Here is a 22,065-nt window from a genome sequence, read left to right on the forward strand (position 1 = left end):
GTTCTCAGACGCGAGCCCGTGGCCGTCGTCAGTTTTTATCACTTTGAGAAACTGATATTGCCACTCATGCTTTATTTGGAGCTTTAAATAGAAAATATATTTTTGATCGCATTTTTTTGTCAATTATAAACATTGAATACATTTTCCAAAGTGAATACCGAAAAACAAACAGCATAATTGCTCATATTTCAGCTAGCCGATCGCTGCATCGTCATCTTTCTCAAAGATTCTCAAAGATTTTCAAAACCGATTTTGTTCCGATTCGACAAACGCTGAGAACGAGGATTTCTCAAAAGCACTCATGAGTGCTTGAGAAAATGAGCGTTGAGAATCCCCATGGCCCCGCGGCCTAAGGTGCCTTTGAGAAATGGTGAAAATAATGCTCTCAAAACATGGCTAAAAATTGGCGTAGGTATTGAGCTTGCGTCTGAGAACTTATGTTGAGAAACGTTTATGAGTATATTTTATCGGGATGAGAAAGCTCCATGGCACCATGGTTATTTGGACTAATTTTGCATATATGTAAATACCTACGCGGTCATGTAGGCCTATACTGGCTTTCAGCACTTTTTTGAACCACGCGGTCCTTGCTTCTATAGGATGGTCCATGTTAGGCTTTAGCGCATGACGGACACGTTATTAAGTCGCACAAGTAAGTTCTTTATATGTTTTAGCGACCAATTGTTAACTATTTTACTTGTTTTTAATATATTTTATACAGAGATTGACAGCAAATTCATACGGTTAAATAAAAAAAATACCTTTAACGATCGATTTTCTTATTTGTTTCGCGATACCACCTACTGTCATGGTGTTATGCTACAATATTTACATCCGTGTGATAGATACTAGTAACAGTTCATACGATTTAGTGCACAACCTGACCCGTCCTGGAAACGGGTGCGAGCTTGTTCGAATCGATTCTGACCCGTGGGTGCAGCGAGTGCGCTAGTTCGGAGTCCGGCCCGTAAGCGTAACGAGTTCGAGTCATCGATTCTGACAGGCTAGCATCCAATGCCGGAACAGGTAGCGACATAAATCGCTTGACCCACCACTAGGCATCTCACTGCAGTGATCAAGTTTTGCGATGATCTCAAATCTGTCGCATCGAAATTCTCGGGACTATATAGTGTGCGTTTTGCGTTTTGAAAGTTAATACATATTTAGATACCCATTTTGAATTTAAATTTATTTCAACAACATATAAAAAAAATTAAATGCGTTTTACAATACCTCAATACCAATACCTTACAATGGCCTGGTAAAAAAATAGATCAAGGCAGTTGCCCACGCACAGCCCTTCCACTGAAAACGATGATGAAGAAATAAGTGAGCACACACAACCTTTCAGTTTCAGTACCAAATAGCAAGTCAAGAAGTTCCAGATGGCCTTACTGTATGCGTGTCTTATTTCTAGACTTTTGCTGTTTATCGCGCCAATGCACGTCGCCAGGGAACTTTAAAAGGGTCACAAGCGTTTTGAGCGGTTTGCTCATTTTAAATTCGAAAATACAGTCTGTTCCCGAGTTACGCGGTTTCTGCGTTCCCGACGAATCCGCGTAACTCGAATATCCGCGTAAGTCGAATTTCACGTTTTTTGACTAAAATACTATTTATTACTCGCAGTTTTTGATTTAAATTAATACTTTTATACACTTCATCATTTATTTGATATGATTCGTGCAGAAAATTGTAATATTTCTGGCTTTTATGCGGTTTCAATTTGTTAGCAAAAATGCAATTTATACCGAACTTGAAGTAAATTGTACTGATTTGACATTTAATCTGTCAAATTTAGAAAACCGCGTATCTCCGAATCCGCGTAAGTCGAGAACCGTGTAACTCGGGAACAGACTGTACTATCCGTTCAGTTTAAAAACTGTGATCGTCGTGGCGATCGCTCTTAAAAAGAAATTGAATTAAATGAATTTCATAAAATAAAGGTGTCCCGTTTGCAACAAAATTTGATTAACATGCCAAAACAATAATCTATCAATGAGTAGTACATTTCCTCCCTTTCATTCAAATGTTTTAGGAAATATCTCGAGATATGGCGGTATTGACGGTAACGATTGCAGCTTTGCTCGTTATGACATCAGCTGAAAGTATCGAACGTCGTCGTCCTTTTCATCGCCGTGGTTCTACGACTACGACCAGCTATCCCTTGACAATTGACAACGAAGGGTCAGAGAGCAACTTCAAACTTCGCGGAAAAGATCCATTTTCAGCAAAGGATTCAACTCCAGTAACGAAAAGTATCGGTGATAGTTCTTCTGGGAATTTTAAATTAGACGGCAATAAATTAACGGTAAGCATGATGAAAACATCGCTATGTTCCAGTATAGTTATTTTTTTTTAATCTTTTTAATGACAGTCGTTCTCCGAGTACACATTTGGTAGCAGTAAACAAACCTATAGTGGTCCAGATGGTAACATTTCGGATGGATCTATATCCGATGAAGACAAGAACTTCAGCAGCTACAAAAATCATAAAAAGATATCATTGCTTCCTACGACGAACGCTAGCAGTAAAGATCGGAAACCAAACAATGGAGCATTTGATTTTCTGAATGGTGATTTCGTAAAACCTAAAGTGACAGCTGGTAAAGCACACATGCTAGAAGCAACCTCAATAGCCGCTCAAGTTGGCAAGACAAAAACTTCATCTGCAATCTCTAGCAAGTTTTCAATTTCACATCCCTCGCCTAGTAGTAACAAGGCATCTGTCAAACTGGCCCACTTAGATGATTCTGCCGAATATGAGGTGTATGCCAGTCTTGACCACTCTTCAGGAAAGACCAAATTTGGCACATCTCCTACTTCTTCGGCAACTACAGGCTCATATAGTTTCGAAGGCAATATTAAGAAAGTACCTCTAAAATATGAAGAGGGTGTTACTGGAGGAGTTGCTGGGAATGGCAGACAGAAATCAAAATTATCAACAGACACTTTTGGTAGCGGTTCACTTGTATCTGCGAGTAATTTCCATTCAAGTCTTGGGAGTTTCGACAGTGACAATTACAGTACGGGAAAGAAGCAGCAGCAAAGTATTTCAAACTCACCTATTAACAAGTACAACTTTGCTGAACCGCCATCATTGGTCAAGTCAACTTTAAATACTCTCAAACACTTTGGCGCAGGATTAATAGGTAATGATAAAGGGGCTGTCCGTGTTCGATACGATCTGGAAAACAAAAATAACTATAAAATTGGATCCAATTTTGGAAAGGGTCGCTATGAAACTGACGAAAACTATGAAAATTCGGAAGAACCAGCACATAGTAAAGGAAAGTTTTCCGGGAGTGCTGGGTCAGTCAGTGTCGGAGCAGTGGAATTGGGAAGCAAGTTTGCCTCAGATTTCGACGTAAAAAATATTAAACTAGTTAGCGACGGTGTCGGATTCAGTAATATTGGCCACACACTTTCTGGCTCACTGAAAAACCACATTTCCCCACATTATAAACATTCCCAGTCAATACTTAACATGCAACATCATCAACAAAAGCAAACACATCATCAGTCGGCGCAGTCACTTGCACATCTACACACAAATACACTCGGCAATACTGGTAGCCTAGACAATCCTAAGCCACTCGACTTCCGACCAAAATTTAAATTACAAGATGTCCCTAATTTATATCCCGCCGACCATCTAGGTGCTGGAATAGAAGCTAAGGGCCAGATTGAGAACTTGCTGAACGCTGAGCATGCACTGAAGGACGAGTCTCTAGTGACACAGCTACTTGGTGACGGTAGTCCAACCAGTCGACCTCATTACCATCACTTTTTGAAGTCTCAGGAGGATAACAAACTGGAGAAAGAGGCTCTACGACAGCAGATTGAATTTCTAAAGGCCCAGGCAGCAAAACGACCCGTCGATCACAGTAATGTTAACCAACCGGCGATTGTTTCAAACGCGCAGAAATTTCGACCGCTTCGTCGCATTCCTTCTCACGTTCGACTTGGCATAAAAGCTCCTTATCCACTTCCACGTATTCCACATTACAATGATCGTCCGTATAGCATCAGTTTCAAAATATAAATCTGACTCACAACTGGCGTATTGGTAATGGTATCGCCAGAAGTATTTGTTGTTTTAACTCTCCAACTCGTATTCCCCTCTACTCCTAAGATTGCGAACATTTATTAAAATGTGTTACATTTCTTGTTAAATTATTATGTTCATATTATTTATTATATCGTTTGATATAAAGTAATAAAAAGTAAATAGTATTCAGAACAGTTTGTTTTCAAGATAAGCAGCACGCAACATATGCTAATTCAATGTTATGAGAATTATGTTTAATAATACATACAAATATTCAGACAGGACGTCTTTTCAAACAAAAGATGAACAAACAAAAGATAACCATTCACAACGATGGGTGCTGGATGAAAAATGCTCGTTAGCACGATTGAAGCATCACCATGATCACTTCTCGACATGAATTAAAACTTATTTTTCTAAACCTAGAACTGAAATGTAATCATCAAATTATTCCTAAAGCTCTGAGCCTATAGAAAATGATCACTTAGTACAGGCTGTACAACAATCAATTTGCAATATAAAAAAAAAGAAAAGATTTCATCATTCAACGCAAGGTGTTTTATTGAACTTTCAATAACAATATATAAATAAACGAATACAATTTTGGAGAGCAAATTAATTCAACGACTTATCCGCCATTAGATTCTTCACATTTCATATATCGTCTGATCTGGCTGTTTTCTACATTAATATACTCTTGTTAAAAGTCGTTTAGTAGATTTCTGATTTGTTGTACAATTTTGGTTGAATTGTTTTCAAAACATTTACTTTGGACCAAGATGTAACACAGTTCATATGTTGTATATAATTGTTACCATTTTAAAAATTTTCGTCAGCAATGACAGCTGGTCAGTGAGGATACTGAGCCGTTATGACGATTGATAGTAGAAAAAAATCTAACCAGGCATATTATTTATCTTTTCATAAACATACAAATTTATTTATTAATTTATTTATTTATTTACGTTTTTATTTATTTACTCATTTGTTTGTTTGTTTATTTATTTATTTACCTATTTTTTCAATTCATTTGATAGTTCTTTTACTTCTTTAGTAACAATATATAATGATATGGTGGTATTTCAATTATTTCAGGCACCATTCTTTATAAATATTTGACAATGAAAGTCTGTGTTTTGTGCCTTCACCTGACATTTATTAGTTACATCATCAATTTGGCGGCAAATTTCTAGGCAAAAAAGTATTTATTTTTTTGGAGACATCGGATCATGTTCTGGTAATATAGCATTTTGCAGTAGGAACCTCAGTGATTTTTTTTTCTTCCCGGACTATGTTGGACTTTCATAGATGTACTACTCCTTTTTTTTTGCAACACTGTTATTTCATCAGTAATAACTGTAACAATTAAGTAGGTACATATGAAAACAGCTGCGTAATAGGAAAGGATGCTCTGATACCATAAAATAACGATAAAATAAAAAAAAAAACGATTGCAAAAGATCGTTGAAGCGTTAAAATCATGCTGAAAATATTTAAAATTATTATGATAAAGGGGCTCTTTCCGTTTCAAGTTAGACTCCAACGGCAAATTTGTCTAGCAGCTCGTGGAGCTACCCGTCCCTGGCTCCGCCTCATAACCCTCGCTTGAGCGCGCTGTGACAGGTATCGATGTGTTGGTGCAAAGTGAGTGTAATATACGGGTGCCCACGTTATGTTGACAAGTAAATACTTCTTATCCCGAACAATGGGACCTATCGCCAACGACGTTAACCACCAGTCGATAAATATATCGACCAATATAATAACAAACATGGCGGATTGGTATCGCAAAGCGGCAAATTTGTCGACCGATAAAACGGTGGAAGCAACTGTCATTACTGCCTTACCGTATTAATACACGATGCGCAATCTCAGGATGCGCATATATTCGTTTTATCAAAACATAAGTCATTTCGCGTAGCCAACGCTGAGCTTTAAACGTCATTTCCATACATTTTCAGATTGCGCCAAGATTGCGCATAAATTTTCATTTCAATTTCATTTTATGTCTGAGATATATAAATTTTTTTTGACAGATAAATATATGCGCAATCTGAGATTGCGCATCGTCTATTGCTACGGTTAGCAACAGTCGGTAAAAAGTCGAGCAGTCGTTAAAAAAGTCGGTAATTTGCATCGCGAACGAGAAAAATAGTCTATATCGATCGATATGATTACCAACTGCTTCGAAGCAGTTGATAAACGCGCAGAGCGCACATTCCTCGTGAATCAGATTCTGATTTAGAGTAATAATCTTGTATTGAAATATATAATGTATGTTAAATAAAGTATTAAATATTTCTCAAGATTTTTATGTTAAAAAATTGTCTCAAGTACACAAAAAACTTAATGTAAAATATTAAAATTGAAATAATTGGCGTTATTAAGTAATTAACAACTTGTTACTAAAATACGTTATGTTGACAAGTAAATACTTCTTCTACTTGGCGTTACGTTCTTCGTGGATATACCAGCCAATACAGACTCTCGAGACTAATTCAGAGTCACGCTGCTGGATAGTCTATTCTTACTTCGCAAGACGTTCCCCAAATGAGATTTGATTCCATGACAGGCATGTTATTAAGGCGACCGTGATGATGACTGAACTACGGTGCTGCCCTGTTAAGCTTGATGACTTAAAAATAACTTAATAGTAAGGGAAAGAGTTATGCTTGTTAATTTCAATGCTACCTTAAAAACAATACTTTAACAAACAATACAGACGGAACGGTCGAGTAGCACAGTTATCAACATGCACGTCGAGGGTACGAGCCTAAGATACTTCGTCCAAGGACTGACTATCCGACTGCGTGGTACGACATAAGTCTCGAAAGCCTATATTGGCCGACATGCCAGCCTAAGACGTAACGCCAAGCAAAAGAAGAACAACAGATAGGCAGCTCAAATATTGCAGACGATTTTTAAGATCATATTTGCAACTTTTTAATGCAAATAGTAGCCAGCGTTTCCGACTATCATAGCACTCCAACTTTATAATTTTCACTGCATTTTAATGCACGACTGTTACCTATTGGTTTATTATCAAATTGAAATAAAACCGACAAGCGTTTGAGAATGATTTCGTTATTATAGAGGGTGGGTCAGAAAGACTTCATTCCAAGCTCGTAAACGTCCGCATCCGCTAGGCGGCAACCGGAGCCATCGGAATCGTTGAAACCGCCCGGAACTATCCGCAGCTGTCCTGAACCATTCAAAAGAGCCTAGAGTTGATAGTTGGTATCCTTCGGGGCCGTTGAAGCCGTTTGGAGCCGTGAAACACCGGAGCCATCCGGTGCCAGTTTTGGCTGCAGACTAGTTGCTCCGAACGGCTCAACACGGCTCAGAACAGCTCCGTACGGCTTTGAGCCTTACGACGAATCGGTTTTCGACTGGCAACTCGGAGAAGCTGATTTCGGGGCCAGAATGACGATGGTCAGAAACCATTCAGAGTCTGCACACATACTATTAGTTTATCGCATAATCCACGTCTTGTGGACGCACGCATGTCGTAGGCGATGTAAAATATAGCACGCCTACGAAAGGTACAACATTTAAAATATAAAAAACACATTTTAACGTAAAAAACAGCTTTGAGTTGCTTTTCGTTCCAACTAGTGTGCTCATTCGTAAACAAACCCAAATAAACAACCCAGTCAGACAAATCAGACTTAATTTACCCCTCCCGCTGCGCAAGCTACCCCGCTGCGCAAATTCGAGCAGTTTCCTGCGCAGGAAATGTACCAAAGCCTGCGCTGGCCAGCGCAGATTTTGGATGGTCTCCCGCGCGGGACTTCAGCGATTCCTGCGCAGGCCTGCGCAGGGTTAGCGCCATCTGTTGGCGAAATGGACGAACTATTTATGGCGGTGGAGCAAAAAAACGGTCAAAAACGGTGCGCGACTTCGGGGACGCGTGCTCGCGCGCGCGCTTTCGTGGCTGCGTGCTCGCGTGCACGCGTACGTGCATGTGTGCGTGCGGGCGTGCGTGTGTGTGTGCGTGCGTGAGTGCGTCCGTGCTGGCGTGCGCGCGTTTATGCATGTGTACGTGCGTAAGTGTATGAGTTTGAGCGCGTGTGTTTTTGTGTGTGCGTGCGTTTGGAAACCCCAAAACTATTTTATTCTGATGCGTACATTTTCTTCCGCTGCGGCTACAAAGTCCATGCATTTTCGATCTCGCTACCTGAGAGACAACACAACCATTGGCATTGGCATCTTTGCGATCGGCTTTGCTGTTGGGGGTATTAAAAAGACACATGATTTAAGCAAACGTGCATGTGATATATTGCACATTTATTTCCAATTCAGCTAGTGGACGCAAGTGGAAACAACATTTTGAATTGAATTCATACAAAAGAGGATTCTGGATTCGTTTATTACGGTGCGCGTATGGTGCTGCACCTGTCCGTCCAGAATCTGTTGGCTTGTTGGTTTGGAGTAGTTATCATGACGCCGTGCGACCGGCACTGCCTTGGAATGGGTTCGGTAGGTTCATGTTTTGGTCTTGTTCATTCCGTGTATTTGTCTCGTCACAGCGGTAGCCCGGCAGCAACAAAGTCAATACAAACTCTTACCCGGGTATTGACTTCATAGTCAACATAGGGTGGTATAGTCAGCTCTTGCTAAGGCGGACGGTTCATACGCGGTTAGAACCCACGACGGGCATGCAGATGTGCGAAATGATGGCGGTGCCGCGGGACCTCTCCTGTCCAGCGTGCAACTTGCAAACTGCCACACTGTCTCCTGCCCGATGCATACGCTGCAGGCAGGGGGAAGGATGCACCTCCACAATAAAAAAAACACCGTCATGAACCAGCGGCGGACCTAACGGTAGGCGGACTAGGCGGTCACCGAAGATCTAGTCTGTAGTATGCCGTATGTCTACAATTGGACAGAGTATTAGCGACAAGGGCCCCCGGAAAGATGGTCGTTGGGGCACCATGGCTGGAGAACCATTTGCCCCCCCCCCATCCCCCTCATTCCAGCAATAGTTTTAGGGCCTGCGACCGATGATCGTAGGGGTCCCATGGCCGAAGCTCACCCCACCTTCCTCCCTCCGCTGACAATTTAAGTATACTGTTCAATCTCACAACGGCTGTGTGCCAGTACCCCCTCCTCCCGGTCATCAGCTACCATTTACAGGGGCCTCAACTCGTCTTTCCGCATAGGGCCTCCGATTTCCCTACACTGCCACTGTCATGAACTCCTTCCTTTCTTTGACCGATGGATCATAACATTCCGGAAGAAAACACATTTGGCGAAAGTTTTGCACACACGCACACTCACACCCATGCGCAGGCGGCTCAGCATATATGTGTAATCTACAGCATACAAAAGCAAAAGCTTAGGGTAACAAAGTTATGTTTAATGCTTAACATGTTCAGTTCGATGGCAGGCCCCAGGGACTGCCAGTGAACTTTCCAGGATGCCGGTATTATAATCAGCTTGCGTTCTAGATGCCGGCAGGGACGGGAAGCTCGACGAGCTGCTTGACAAATTTGCCTTTGGAGAGAAAAGGAAGGCATGATAAAATTCTCAGAACGCCATGATTTCTTCCGTCGCTTTGCGCAGCGGGGGCTGTCTGACTGGGAAAGCCCATTTGACAGGTGCCAAATCTACTCGATCGGTATTTCAGCACAGTGAGCCTATCCGAGGAAGTTTGAGTCGAATGTTTTATTTTCCAAAATGTTCAAGTTTTCAGTTTATAATTCTCGAAATAAAAATTGGTTTAAAGCTAGTTAATACAGCAAAGCAATTAACAATTTTATTCGATTTTGCTCTTACCAGATCAATTTCATTATTATTAGGACACTGGAATAGTTTATCAAAAAAATATACCCAAATTTGACGCGTTGTTAGCGCCTAAATGGCTGCAAATTCATAGATTGTAAGATTACAGGAAAAGGGTACATAGGATTACGTTAGTATTAATGTTAGCAGGACTGTCAGGGTTATGACGAAAATATAAAAGGATTAGTAGCAATCAGACAGTCGACTCGGCAACATACTTTTTGGAAACAGTGTATATATCACAGTAGTTTATGAGCTATCGTTCATTGGTCCTTCGAACCGGATCCGAATTACGGATATTCTTGGCTAATTTTTGTGGTTTATGCTATATAGTTACCGAGCGCCAAGTGGGAGTGCAAAGAAATATTGGATTTCTTAGCAGAACGGTGTGTTCTCCACTCCATTCGTGTTGATGCTACTGCTGCAGGAGCCGGACACTCATCGTTGGTTTGTGTGTGTGTGAGAGAGAGGACGTGAAGCCACTAAAGGACCCAGTCCGCAAAAGCCGAAGTTTTGTATGGGATCGTGTCGTACACATATGGACCCACTTACGTACCCACTTCCCAAGGACGCAAAAACCGACGGCGGCCTATGTAATCTGAACTCCCTAAAAAGCTCTCCACAAAGCTCTCGTTTGCAGGCTTGTCGAGAGCTTCGCCACAGGCGCCCGAACCATCCGTCACTCACACATCTAAACGTTCTGGTTTCTTCAGCCACTCGCGCATACCAATGTGTTTGCTCCACCCCCTTTTTTCGGATTGCTTATAGAAATGATGAGACTGTTGACATTTGCTTTAAGCACACTTTCGCATGCTGTTTGTTGAATAATATCCCTCTCCCTTCCCACATGTGTTTTGGGATACTCCCGCTGTGTAGACGGCAGAACGCTTACCCCCTTCCAAATTTACCGTTCTTCCTCCTCTCGTTCTTCCTTCCTCCTACTGCGCTCGTGGTACCATCCGTGCTGCGCGTGTTGAACCGGCTTCTGTTAAGTAATGACGTCCTCACCGGGGGCTGAATGAAACAATAACGAATATATGTAGTATGTATTACTATGGAGAGATTAGCGCATAGGATTAGATCAAAACTTACCTTAATATTTTAAAACTGGAAAACGTTTTCTTTCCGTCGCTCACTTTGAAGATTGTTGACGAGGCTAGCAGGTAGTCGTTGATAAATAGCGCACACACCTGTGACTTTTTAGACACCAAGGGTTAGTTGAATGTACCTGCACAAGCACACAGCAAGAAACTTACCTCAACAATTTGCTAGGATAAATCATTCCATAACTGAGGAAGAAGGAACACGGCACAAAACGTAAATGAGCAAAGTACATCGCACAAGAAATCGCACCTCACTTAAGTATCCTTCCACAGGGAAAGTTCTGGACAGACTGCGGATTCCTAACACCCGGATGAGCGCGATAGCAGAAAAAATCATGGTAGATCGAGAGAGATGGGTAGACTCGGTCCAGCGATATCCGCTGGTAAATGCATGTGTGTGTGACGAACGAAAGACTTCAAACCCCGCTTCCCCCGTATTTCATCCATAATTTTTCGTCACACGCACACACCTCTACATGGGCGGCGGTTTGCCGTCCAAAATCTAGAGAGAGAAGATAGGGCCTCTCGATTTGGCACACAGCAAAATCTCTCAACAACTTCGGCTCTGCTACTTGGGTTGCAGTAGAAGTGTAAATGTGGTTTCACGCACACATAGACACATTCGACCCGAACGATCGCGTTCACACATACTATAACGCTCCGATTTCTTCTGCACCTCACGCATACAAATGTGTTTGCTCCACCTCCTTTTCGGATTGCTTATAGAAATGATGAGGCACACATGTTTACTTTTGCTGTATGCACACATTCGCATGCGGTTTATTCCACACTTTTTCTCTCCCTTCCAACACGTGCTTTGGCATACTCACACTGTGTAGACGGCAGAACGGTCTCCCCCTTCCAAATTTACCGTTCTTCCTCCTCTCGATCTTTTTTCTTCTTACCGCGTCCGGGGTACCATCAGAGCTGCGCGCTGGCTTTAGTTTTTCCTCCTCTCGTTCTTCCTTTCTCCTACCGCTCCCGGGGGCTGCGCGCGTTTCGACAGGTTCTTAGTGCAATCCAGTGCGTTGTTTTGTGGCTGAGTTGTGCTGAACGCTGTCAATAAAAATGAAGCAATAATTAATGTATGTAGTACGTATTACTTTGGATAGTTTTGCGTATATGATGAGAGCAACACTTTCCTTAATATTTTAAAACTGGAAAACAGTTTCTTTCCGTCACCCACTTTGAAGATTGTTGATGATGCCAACAGGTAGGCGTTGATGAATGGTGCATGCATCTGTAACTTTGAAGACGATAAGCATTAGTTCAATTAGTACATTGAAGCACATATGAGATCAAGAAACTTACCTCAACAAGTTAGCTAGGATAAATCATTCCACAATGGAATAAGAAGCAACACTGCGCAAAACGTAAACAAGGAAAGTAGGGGACACAAGAAATCGCACATCACTCCCGCACATCCTTCCACAACAAACGTTCTGGACAGACTGAACAACCGGATGAGTGCGATAGCAGAACAATCATGGTAGAACGAGAGAGATGTGTAGATTCGGTTCAACGCAATCCAACGGTAAATGCATGTGTGTGTGACCAACGAAAGACTTCAAACCCCGCTTCCCCCGTATTTCAGCCATCATTTTTCGTCACACGCACACACCTCTACACAAGCGGCGGTTTGCCGTCCAAAATCTAGAGAGAGAAGACAGGGCATTTCGCTTTGGCACACAGAAAAATCTCTGAAAAACTTCGGCTCTGCTACTTGGGGAGCTGCGTATCCGTGGGCTGTCGGTAAACAGCAAAAGACGAACTGTGCGACGACGATAGGTGCGAAGTTGTAATACGGTGAATAGCTGAATTTAGTGCGTGCGTGAACTATCCAGTAATAACATATTTGTGGAGAATTAGTGTCAGCGCAGAACATTTTCGAACGCGTGAACAATGACCACGCAAACAATGAGACTCCAAATTTTGAGTGATTCAGGCCGAGGGGTATGAGGAAGCTTGAGGAAGCAAGGAGAAACGCGCTGCGATGAGAGTTCGCATTCTGTTTTACACGCGCGCTTTACTAACACCAATACAAATACCGTGCTTTGACGAGCCGTCTGTGAATGTGTGTGTCTTCTTTCAGCGAGCTCACCAACTTGGATCTGCTCGTCACATCGTGTTGTCTCGCTTACACTACAGCATCGAACCATCGCTCCGTATGTCCCCCCCCCTCCTACGCGTACAACACCACCAGTACAGCGCGACGCTTTGCCGGAGATGGTTGTGCGTGTTTTGTTCAAAGTCCCGCGCGCAGTGTTTGTGCGTTAATGCGCATTTCGTTCAGTCTCGTGCGCTGGTGTGTTTTGATAAAGTGTGTAGTGAATAAACAGTGTGCACAGACGCACATGCAGTGCGTGGATCGACTGGTAAGAATTTGCTGAACAGAGGCATCGCAGATTGTCGACAAGTTTCCCGCAGCCTGGCTCGACCCGGTACTTTACACTATGACGCCATTCGTGAGTATAAAGGATTCTAAATGTGTACTTTAGTGTGTACTTTATGTTTCAATAAAGTGTTTAATGTAATAAAAAATGACAGTGTTTGTGTTTAGTTTTAGAATAAGTGCATGAAAGAAAGCGAAAAACAACAAGCTTTTGATGTGTTGGTAAGCGAGACAACACGATGTGACGAGCAGATCCAAGTTGGTGAGCTCGCTGAAAGAAGACACACACATTCACAGACGGCTCGTCAAAGCACGGTATTTGTATTGGTGTTAGTGAAGCGCGCGTGTAAAACAGAATGCGAACTCTCATCGCAGCGCGTTTCTCCTTGCTTCCTCAAGCTTCCTCATACCCCTCGGCCTGAATCACTCAAAATTTGGGGTCTCATTGTTTGTGGGGAGGGGTATGAGGAAGCTTGAGGAAGTAACCCGCTTGGCAAAATGTCGCGCGACATGCATGCTTGAAATCGATGCTTGTTAACATTTTATTTCAAGCATCGTGAGTGTCCCAGCGTGAGCGCTGAGCGCACCTCCCCTCATTCTCAATGCCGCGTTTTTGGGTAATCCTCGCTCCCACCCTTTCTTTCCTTCTCCTCAACGGACCCACCATTCCCGCGAGCGTAGACCGATCAAAAAATTCCAGGAAATTCGGACAGTAAGTGTGCAGTTTTTTATTCACAGAGCTATTCGGGAATATTTCAATTCTTGATGGTGCGTGCTAGACGAACGAAACGTTGGCTGCTTGCTCCACCGATGGCGCGTGCTGTTGGAAGAAAAACACTTGCGGTTTGATGCGTTTTCCTGAGGAATGAAAGATATATCTAGCATTAGAATGGTGAACAAAACTAGGACTATTTAAAACTTACCGATCACGAAGATATTTGAAGTTAAACGGCGACTCTGTAAGCCCGATTCACTTTCTTTGATCGGTTATCAGGTGCTTTGGTAATGAAATTGCTAGGTGTGATAGAAAATAATAGAAGAATAAACAAACATTAAAAGCAATACGATTGTTAGAACACAAACATAATTTGCAAGATTCTTCTTTTATGCATACACTTACCCGTAGATCAAGTAACAAAACAAACTGCATTTGCGCCTGCGTTGACATCTTTCACGATTTACTTAACCACTTTTCTATTAACATTTAATAATTTTCACTGCATCCTCCGGCACCGATCCTTCCCAAATGAAATTTGGATTCGTTCTGGCAATGAGTTTCGAACGATCAAAACACAACGCGAGAGTGAAGAACACAAAGTAAATGGCACTATGAACAAGTGTTGATCATTTGGTCAAAATAAAGTATAATGGAATTTATTTTACTTCAAATGAATTGATTTTATTCTGATTTACATTTCAACTATTGTTATCAGCCTAGTTGTTAATGTTTAAAATTTTGATGAAGTGAAAACATCATTACCAGATAAATGAAACAATTATCGATGCATTTTGACCATATCGAATTATGATCGTCTTTACACATAGTGTCATCTCTTGCGCTTCAGGGTCTCACGCTCACGCTGAAGTACCTGGGAGTGGACCTCTGCCGCAAACAGCACCACAGCCGGCATCTGGAAAGAGTGGTCAATAAGGCTTCACGGATTACGAACGCCTTGACCTGCTTGATGCCGAACAAGCGTGGTCCGAGCCGCAGTAGGAGACAGCTCGTAAACGTCGGCAACAGTATCATCCGATACGGAGTTGCTACCTGGGGGCGACGGGTGCTCGACAAGGAGACCCATCGCTAAACGGTGCAAAGGGCGCATCGACCGGGGGCTCTCCGAATCACCAGCGCCTTCCAGACCGTTTCTTATGATGCCGCTTGCGTTGTCGCCAACACCACCCCGTTAGTCCTCCTCATGCAGGAGGATATCCGCTGCCACGACGAAAAGGTAGCGAGTGGTGGTGTTCAATCGGACATACGGAAACGGCAACGGGAGGAGACGATGAGGCGCTGGCAGGACCAGTGGACAACGGGTGCAGGGCAACCAGGAGCACCAGGACTGAAGACGAGGAGGCTGATTCCAGACATTAATCTCTGGGTCAGCCGCAAGCATGGGGAAGTCGACTTTTTCCTCACCCAGCTCCTCACGGGGCACGGGTTCTTGCGCTCCTATTTCGTCGAGAAAGGCATCCTGGAAGGCTCGCCCAACTGCCCTGAATGTGGGGACGCCGCGGAAGACGTTGAACACGTGCTGTTCCACTGTCCACGGTTCGATCGGATCCGGAATGAGATGCAGCAGGGTGCCATTCCCGAGTAACAATGGATAACATTGTCTCGGAAATGTGCGCACGCAGCGATACGTGGGAGGCCGTCCGCGCCGCCGCCAGGACAATCTTCTCCACTCTCCAAGCGAGATGGGATGTTGAGCGTCCACCAACGGCAAGGCGACGCAGGCGGGCCAGACGGCGGGCAAGGGACGCAAATGGGGGTCCCTCAGGCCCTGCGGCACGGCAACAACCCGCGCCGCAAGGGCCACCGTAAGCTGAAAAGTTACTAATCTTTTATCTCTTTCTTTTCGTTTCTTGCCAGCTTTCTTTTTTCTTTTCTCTCCTCTATTTTCAGCTTTCCTCTATCTCTTTCTCCTTTTTCTTGTTTCCTCTGTCAAAATTTCGTTCCAGGAGAACTGCCAGGAGGGTCTCACGCTCAGAGCAAAAATTCTCGTAAATTCGCAACGGTGGGAGCGATCGGCTATGGAGAGGTGGAGGAGTGCGAGTATGTGTCTCATGCACACCGCGAAATTTTGGTCAACACCTCGATGGTGGGAGCGTTTTTCCATGGGATGGGGTAGTGGAGTGCGAGTGTGTCGCATGATTCCTTCGAAACTAGGGCCAGGGGTAGCGAGAGGCATTAAAATGAGTTACTCTTTGCCAAGCGGGAAGGAGAAACGCGCTGCGGTGAGAGCGCGTTTTGCTTTTTGAGTGCGCTTGTCACTAACACAAAACGAACCCAGCGTATTGGAACGAGCCGTGTTTGATTGTGTGCGTATGTCGACGGCTATTTCAGCTGGAGAACTCGTTTTTTCTATGCACCCATTTTTTGCCGGTCAGTCTGTCTCATTATTACTACCACATTCGACTTCATACAAAGTGGCAAAGTTTGACGTTTCGAATGTTGATGTTTTTAATTCCCTTGATTCTGCGTGTCAATGTGTAAAAAACTTGTTTTTGTGAAGTGTTTTAATGAGTTTAGTGTTACTTCGACGTGCATTGTTAGTTGAAATATGAAAAGTGTTGGAAAACAAAGAGTTGTAGTGATATGTATGCCTGTTTGTACATCGGCCAAAGTGGTTAACAACTTGTTGCATCGAGGTATAAGCTCTTTTTGCAAATGCAAAAGTATTATGCCATACTTAAATATTATGTAAGATATGTGAGAAAAGTGTTTGTATTAATGATTTACACGCGTTGTTCCATTTCCCTCCCCGCCCATCCATTTGTGTAACGATTAAATAATAATAAGCCGGTCTCATGGTACAGTCGTCAACTCGCACGACTTAACAACATGCCCGTCATGGGTTCAAGTCCTGAATAGACCGTGCCCCTATACGTAGGACTGACAATCCTGCTATGGGGGGTAATAAAACAAAGTCACTGAAAGCCATCCCCACAAGTGGGTACAGGCCAGGCCTTGACCGACAACGGTTGTTGAACCAAAAAAAAATAATAATAATAAAAATCGTGGCATATTGTTGTGCATATAATGTGTTTTATGTGCGGCTAGTTAATTTCGCTGCCGTGTTTAGCATACCGGACATGCAGATCGTGGGGTTGCGAACGCCAAACGAAATCCGAGGTGCCGCAATAACCGGGATCGAACGTGTACATCTTGGCTGGTCCGTCTTGGCTTTGTGATGAGCGGGTCGATCCGAACTTACCGGGTCAGAGTCATCCGTAAGTGACCAGTAGTCGTTCGGGTCGACCCGAAAGGTACAAGTAGGTAAAGTAGGTCGAAGCACCGGGTCGGAAATGCTTATACTTTTACGTACCTACTGATAATTCGGGTTGACCCAAACTCGCTGCACCCACAGGTCGAATTTTTTTTCCTAATGTGATCTAGCAATCCTTACTGCAACCATGGTTCGGGATCGATTCCGTCAGACTCCGGATCGTATCGTAAAATTAATCGTGTGACCCACCCCAAGTAAAGTTGAACCCACGAGAGCAGTAAGGACAGTTAATACTTTTGTTAGAAACCCGGTTATGAATGCCCGCCTGGCTGGTTGAATGCGGTCTACAAGATGAGGGAGCATTACCAGACTCCTTGTTTCGTAATCTAGACGCTGATGGCAATTATGAAGAGCAAGCCGTGTTGGCCTCCATCAGATGTACTCGAGTCACACCAAAACCTGAATATTCAAGCGAGACCACCATACAATGCATGCATAAATTATATTATGGCATTACATAAACGATCAAATTTTATTATGAGCGTGATTATTACAATCTAAATTAAAACAGTTCGATCTGGATATAGTATATATAGTAAACTTTTAATAAATAATTTGAAATTTAACAAACCCTGTTTTTCATACAAACGCATGCTTTCAAATTGAACTGTCAACCAAGTATCAAATGTTCAATTAAAAAGCATGCCAACTAATAAGCGTTCAACTACAGTCAGAATTCAATAGTTGAACGTTGTTTAAGTTGGATTGCTTTTTAGTTGAACGCTTGATAGTTGGCTGACAGTTCAATTTAAAAGCATGCGTTTGTATGGGAATACCGGTTTTTGAAAATTTCACAAAATTCTCATGGCCTGCTGAGAAAAAAATCATGATTTTTTGTATGGAAAAACGTGTCAACTAAAAAGCACATATTCAACAGTCAGGATCCACATCCATTTTTAGATCCATAGTAGGCAATGATAAAAAGCATCATGCTGAATTGTTTGGAGAGAGTAGTGAAGCTGAGTCAAGTAATATTCAGACAGCAACGTCAAATGTAGAGTTAAGTGAACACCCCCATTGTGGTAAGTGCAAAATTAAAAATTTAAATTTGTGACCAATGGAAATTAAACACAATTATAATACTTATTTTTTATCTACTCATTGCAGAGAACCATCCTTGTCCATTTGATGAGTACATCTTGCAAGAAGAATACGTCAGTGATTTGATTACTATCGATGCATTCGACGATACGGAAGTACATGAAGAGGTCGACGAAGATTAAAATGAAGCTGAGGAAACTATTCACAGTACACAAGAGTCTCAACACGAGGAGGAACCATTTGATGAGCTTATTCGAAATTGATCATTAAAAACATACCAAACACTTCAAGCTCTAGATCGACTATTAGACATTTTACGTAAAAAACGGACTATCAGCTACCGAAAGATGCGCGCACGTTGCTTAAGACAAGGCAATGTGGAAATGAAACGTACCCCCTATAGCAGGGGGAGAATTTTGATTCCCTGGGGTACGATCGGTTCTCAAGGATCACTTTCGGTAAGAAAGCAATAGTATTAAATACGATGGTTACTTTTTATTAATATTATATGTTTTTTGTCTGCATTTTGTATTTTTACAGCGATGTGCCACCAAGAGTCAGCAAATTTTCGTTGAACCTATTCAATTGATGGACTTCCACTGCACAAGAGTACTGGAAAATAGTTTTGGCCCATATTAATGAGCATTCAAGAAATGCCGGAAGTTCCAGTATTGATGGTTGGCAACTTTTTTGGTAAATCGAAACCAAAGATATGAAGCGTAAATTAGTAGCTAATTAAACAGGTAATAGCAGTTTAGTGTTTGTTTCATTTCTTAGAACATTAAATAATAAGAGGTAAGATGTAATTTAAACTATTTTTTAGAAATAAAATCGAGCATATGTAATTGATTGGAAGTTCGTTTTTTATTTTCAGGCTTTTTTATTCACATGTTAATACTATGTACTAACGATGTTCGTTTTATCACTGTCTTAGAATCATAAATGTTTGTAAATCGATATGTTTCTGTTGCATGAAACAAAATAGAAAAAAGGTTTAAGTAAACGTTTCATTACATATAATTATCACAACCAGAGTTATCACATAAATATTCCTTTGTTTTCTTGTAGTTCTAAAATATGTTTACCCTGATATTTCCCGATCACAGTAAGTGATTTAACTTTCACGTTCGATAAAACAAAAGTATACCGGAAAAAAATTAAATAAATATCATAGCATATTTACATTTTTCGTTATTCTATTCCGATTTGATATCATTAGATAATAATAGAGTTTATGCACGTGTTTAAAAAAATAGTAATTTATCGCTCATCGCCTAGTATGACATACACTCTTTCGCTCGTCTTTCATGTTTATGCGTTCATGTGCATGCTTAAGTTTACGCTTAAAAAATTCGTGTACTTAATTCATGTCCACTTCAATTCCCAAATGGTTAGTGGCGACAGCTTTCATAAGCCGCAATACATTAATGTATCGTTCGAAAGGAATTTTTGTTCCAGCCGAACCGTCCCAGCTGCACGTTGCAAAGATTTTTTTTTTCAAATAAAATAATTATAGCCTGGTGTAGCCTATTGTTTGCATCTTGACGGTCGATCTGAGAATCTATTTTATGTATATAAGAATAGAAAAAAAAAATTCATCAGCTCATAATCTTTGTTCAAGGTCATCGAACTCTTGAATGCTCGATATAACAGTGAGTTCAAAGGCCTGAGTATTTCTGCGCGTTCCTTGCATTGGTTGTACGATGGAAAGTATGTCCATCGTAAAAAACCAAAATTTGTGCGTTACGAGCATCCAACCTAATGAGCGTATTCCGGCAGCGCACGCAACAATTATGTCCATGGCACTCGGAGGGCAATGGCATACTTGGGGAATCCAAACTCCCTGCAACTGTGTCACGCAAAAGCACAGCTGAAGCCAACGGTTGCTGTCGCCCGACAATACCAGTCGGTTCTGGTTGTGCAGCAGACACCGTCGGCTCGTTCTCGTTAAAACAAGCCGATGTGTTTTGCAATTGTGAATCAGCCGCATCAACACTCATATCATCTGACAAGAGTGAGTCGAGCAGCTGTGCCACAACTGCATCATCACCACCGGAAGCCGCCGCTTGCACCGACGAATGGGCAGTTGAGCTCGGCTGCAGCTCCCCGATGCGCCGAGCAATTCCGGGCGGTCGAGCCGCAACAGCAACACCACCACCGGCAGCCGCTTGCACCGTTGAACGTGCAGCTGAACTCGGCTGTTGTCCGTCGATGCGTCGAGCGATACCGGGTGGCCGTGTCACACTAGCAACTCCACCACCGGAAGCCGCTTGCACCGTTGAACGTGCAGCTGAACTCGGCTGTAGTCCGTCGGTGCGCCGAACGGTACCGAGTGGCCGTGCACCAACAACAACACTACCACCGGCAACCGCTTACAACGACGAATGGGCAGCTGAACTCGGCTGCTGGTTCCCAATGCGTCGAACAGTTCCGGACGGCAGTGTCACAACAGCAACACCACCACCAGAAGCCGCTTGCACCGTTGAACGTGCAGCTGAACTCGGCTGTAGTCCGTCGTTGCGCCGAGCGATACCGGGCGGCCGCATCACAGTAGCAACACCACCACCAGAAGCCGCTTGCACCGATGAACGTGCAACTGAACTCGGCTGTAGTCCGTCGATGCGTCGAACGGTACCGGGCGGCCGTGCACCAACAACAAAACTACCACCGGCAACCGCTTGCAACGACGAATGGGCAGCTGAACTCGGCTGCAGATCACCGATGTGTCGAGCGATTCCGGGCGGCCGTGCACCAACAACAACACTACCACCGGCAACCGCTTGCAACGACGAATGGGCAGCTGAACTCGGCCGCTGGTTCCCAATGCGTCGAACAGTTCCGGACGGCAGTGTCACAACAGTAACGCCACCACCAGCAGCTACTTGCAACGGCGAATATGCTACTGAAGTCGGTTGCTGCTCACCAAGGCGTCGGACGATTTCAAACGGCAGTGTCACAACCGTATCACAACCACCAGCAGTCGCTTGCACCGTTGGACTTGCAGCCGTACTCGGCTGTTGTCCATCGTTGGGTTGCTCTGTTCCGGTTGGCCGTGTCACAAGAGCAACACTACCACCGAATGCAGCCGACACCGTTGATGAAGCAGATGCCGTGGCTAGTTGTCCCTCTTCAAAACGCGAAACTGCTCGCACATCTATACAAGCCGGGATCCGGCCTAAACAAAACAACAGTTCATCCCGGTTTCCTTCAACTAGACGCGCTTCGTTCCCCGGTGAAGACATGATGTTTTTGCTGCACATAAACACAAAAAGGAATTAATTTTATGGTTGTTTAACTTTTCATCACAATAACTTACACTTCCTATCTTTTTATTTCAGTAATACCCTGTAAACTATATCATATATCGATTTATAACACTGTCCTGATGCTGTTGTTTACGTTTTGAAGCCGGTTTTGTGAATGATGCGCTGTCAGCCTAATAAAAAATGGAAGTGTAGAAATGACACGCACACTATTACCTTAGCATGCGGCTCGAAAGAACACGAACACATTGACAACAGCGGAGCGCACCGTGCGTTACCCACGCAAACAATGAGACCCCAAATTTTGAGTGATTCAGGCAGAGGGGTATGAGGAAGCTTGAGGAAGCAAGGAGAAACGCGCTGCGATGAGAGTTCGCATTCTGTTTTACACGCGCGCTTCACTAACACCAATACAAATACCGTG

At 43.1% G+C, this 22,065-nt stretch overlaps 2 protein-coding genes and 3 long non-coding RNA genes across 6 annotated transcripts in view; 1 reads left to right on the plus strand and 4 right to left on the minus strand.

Annotated features, from left to right (window-relative positions):
- Nucleotides 1-4,240, plus strand: part of LOC120906557 — a 29,471-nt gene extending 25,231 nt beyond the window's left edge. For both annotated transcript variants that reach the window (XM_040318316.1, XM_040318317.1), the window contains exons 3-5: nucleotides 2,036-2,308; nucleotides 2,375-3,149; nucleotides 3,657-4,240. In XM_040318316.1, the coding sequence (XP_040174250.1) occupies nucleotides 2,036-2,308; nucleotides 2,375-3,149; nucleotides 3,657-4,042 (1,434 nt within the window). In that variant the 3' untranslated portion in view covers nucleotides 4,043-4,240. The remainder of the gene's footprint in view (nucleotides 1-2,035; nucleotides 2,309-2,374; nucleotides 3,150-3,656) is intronic.
- Nucleotides 4,241-10,659: 6,419 nt separating this feature from the next.
- On the minus strand, nucleotides 10,660-11,159 carry LOC120906422. Its single transcript, XR_005740087.1, has 3 exons — nucleotides 11,089-11,159; nucleotides 10,925-11,022; nucleotides 10,660-10,846 (listed from the first exon to the last, which is right to left on the minus strand). It is a non-coding gene; the product is annotated as an uncharacterized LOC120906422 (long non-coding RNA).
- Nucleotides 11,160-11,685: 526 nt separating this feature from the next.
- On the minus strand, nucleotides 11,686-12,372 carry LOC120906200. The gene is made up of 2 exons (XR_005740058.1): nucleotides 12,247-12,372; nucleotides 11,686-12,175 (listed from the first exon to the last, which is right to left on the minus strand). It is a non-coding gene; the product is annotated as an uncharacterized LOC120906200 (long non-coding RNA).
- Nucleotides 12,373-14,030: 1,658 nt separating this feature from the next.
- Nucleotides 14,031-14,564, minus strand: LOC120906411. Its single transcript, XR_005740085.1, has 3 exons — nucleotides 14,448-14,564; nucleotides 14,251-14,341; nucleotides 14,031-14,185 (listed from the first exon to the last, which is right to left on the minus strand). It is a non-coding gene; the product is annotated as an uncharacterized LOC120906411 (long non-coding RNA).
- Nucleotides 14,565-20,750: 6,186 nt separating this feature from the next.
- On the minus strand, nucleotides 20,751-21,863 carry LOC120905673. Its single transcript, XM_040316675.1, has 2 exons — nucleotides 21,695-21,863; nucleotides 20,751-21,630 (listed from the first exon to the last, which is right to left on the minus strand). Exon 2 carries the CDS (start codon nucleotides 21,618-21,620, stop codon nucleotides 20,751-20,753), a length of 870 nt encoding a protein of 289 aa, XP_040172609.1. The 5' UTR covers nucleotides 21,621-21,630; nucleotides 21,695-21,863.
- Between the last annotated feature and the right edge of the window lie 202 nt (nucleotides 21,864-22,065).

The sequence above is a fragment of the Anopheles arabiensis genome, chromosome X, assembly GCF_016920715.1.
Source record: "Anopheles arabiensis isolate DONGOLA chromosome X, AaraD3, whole genome shotgun sequence".
Taxonomy (NCBI): domain Eukaryota; kingdom Metazoa; phylum Arthropoda; class Insecta; order Diptera; family Culicidae; genus Anopheles; species Anopheles arabiensis.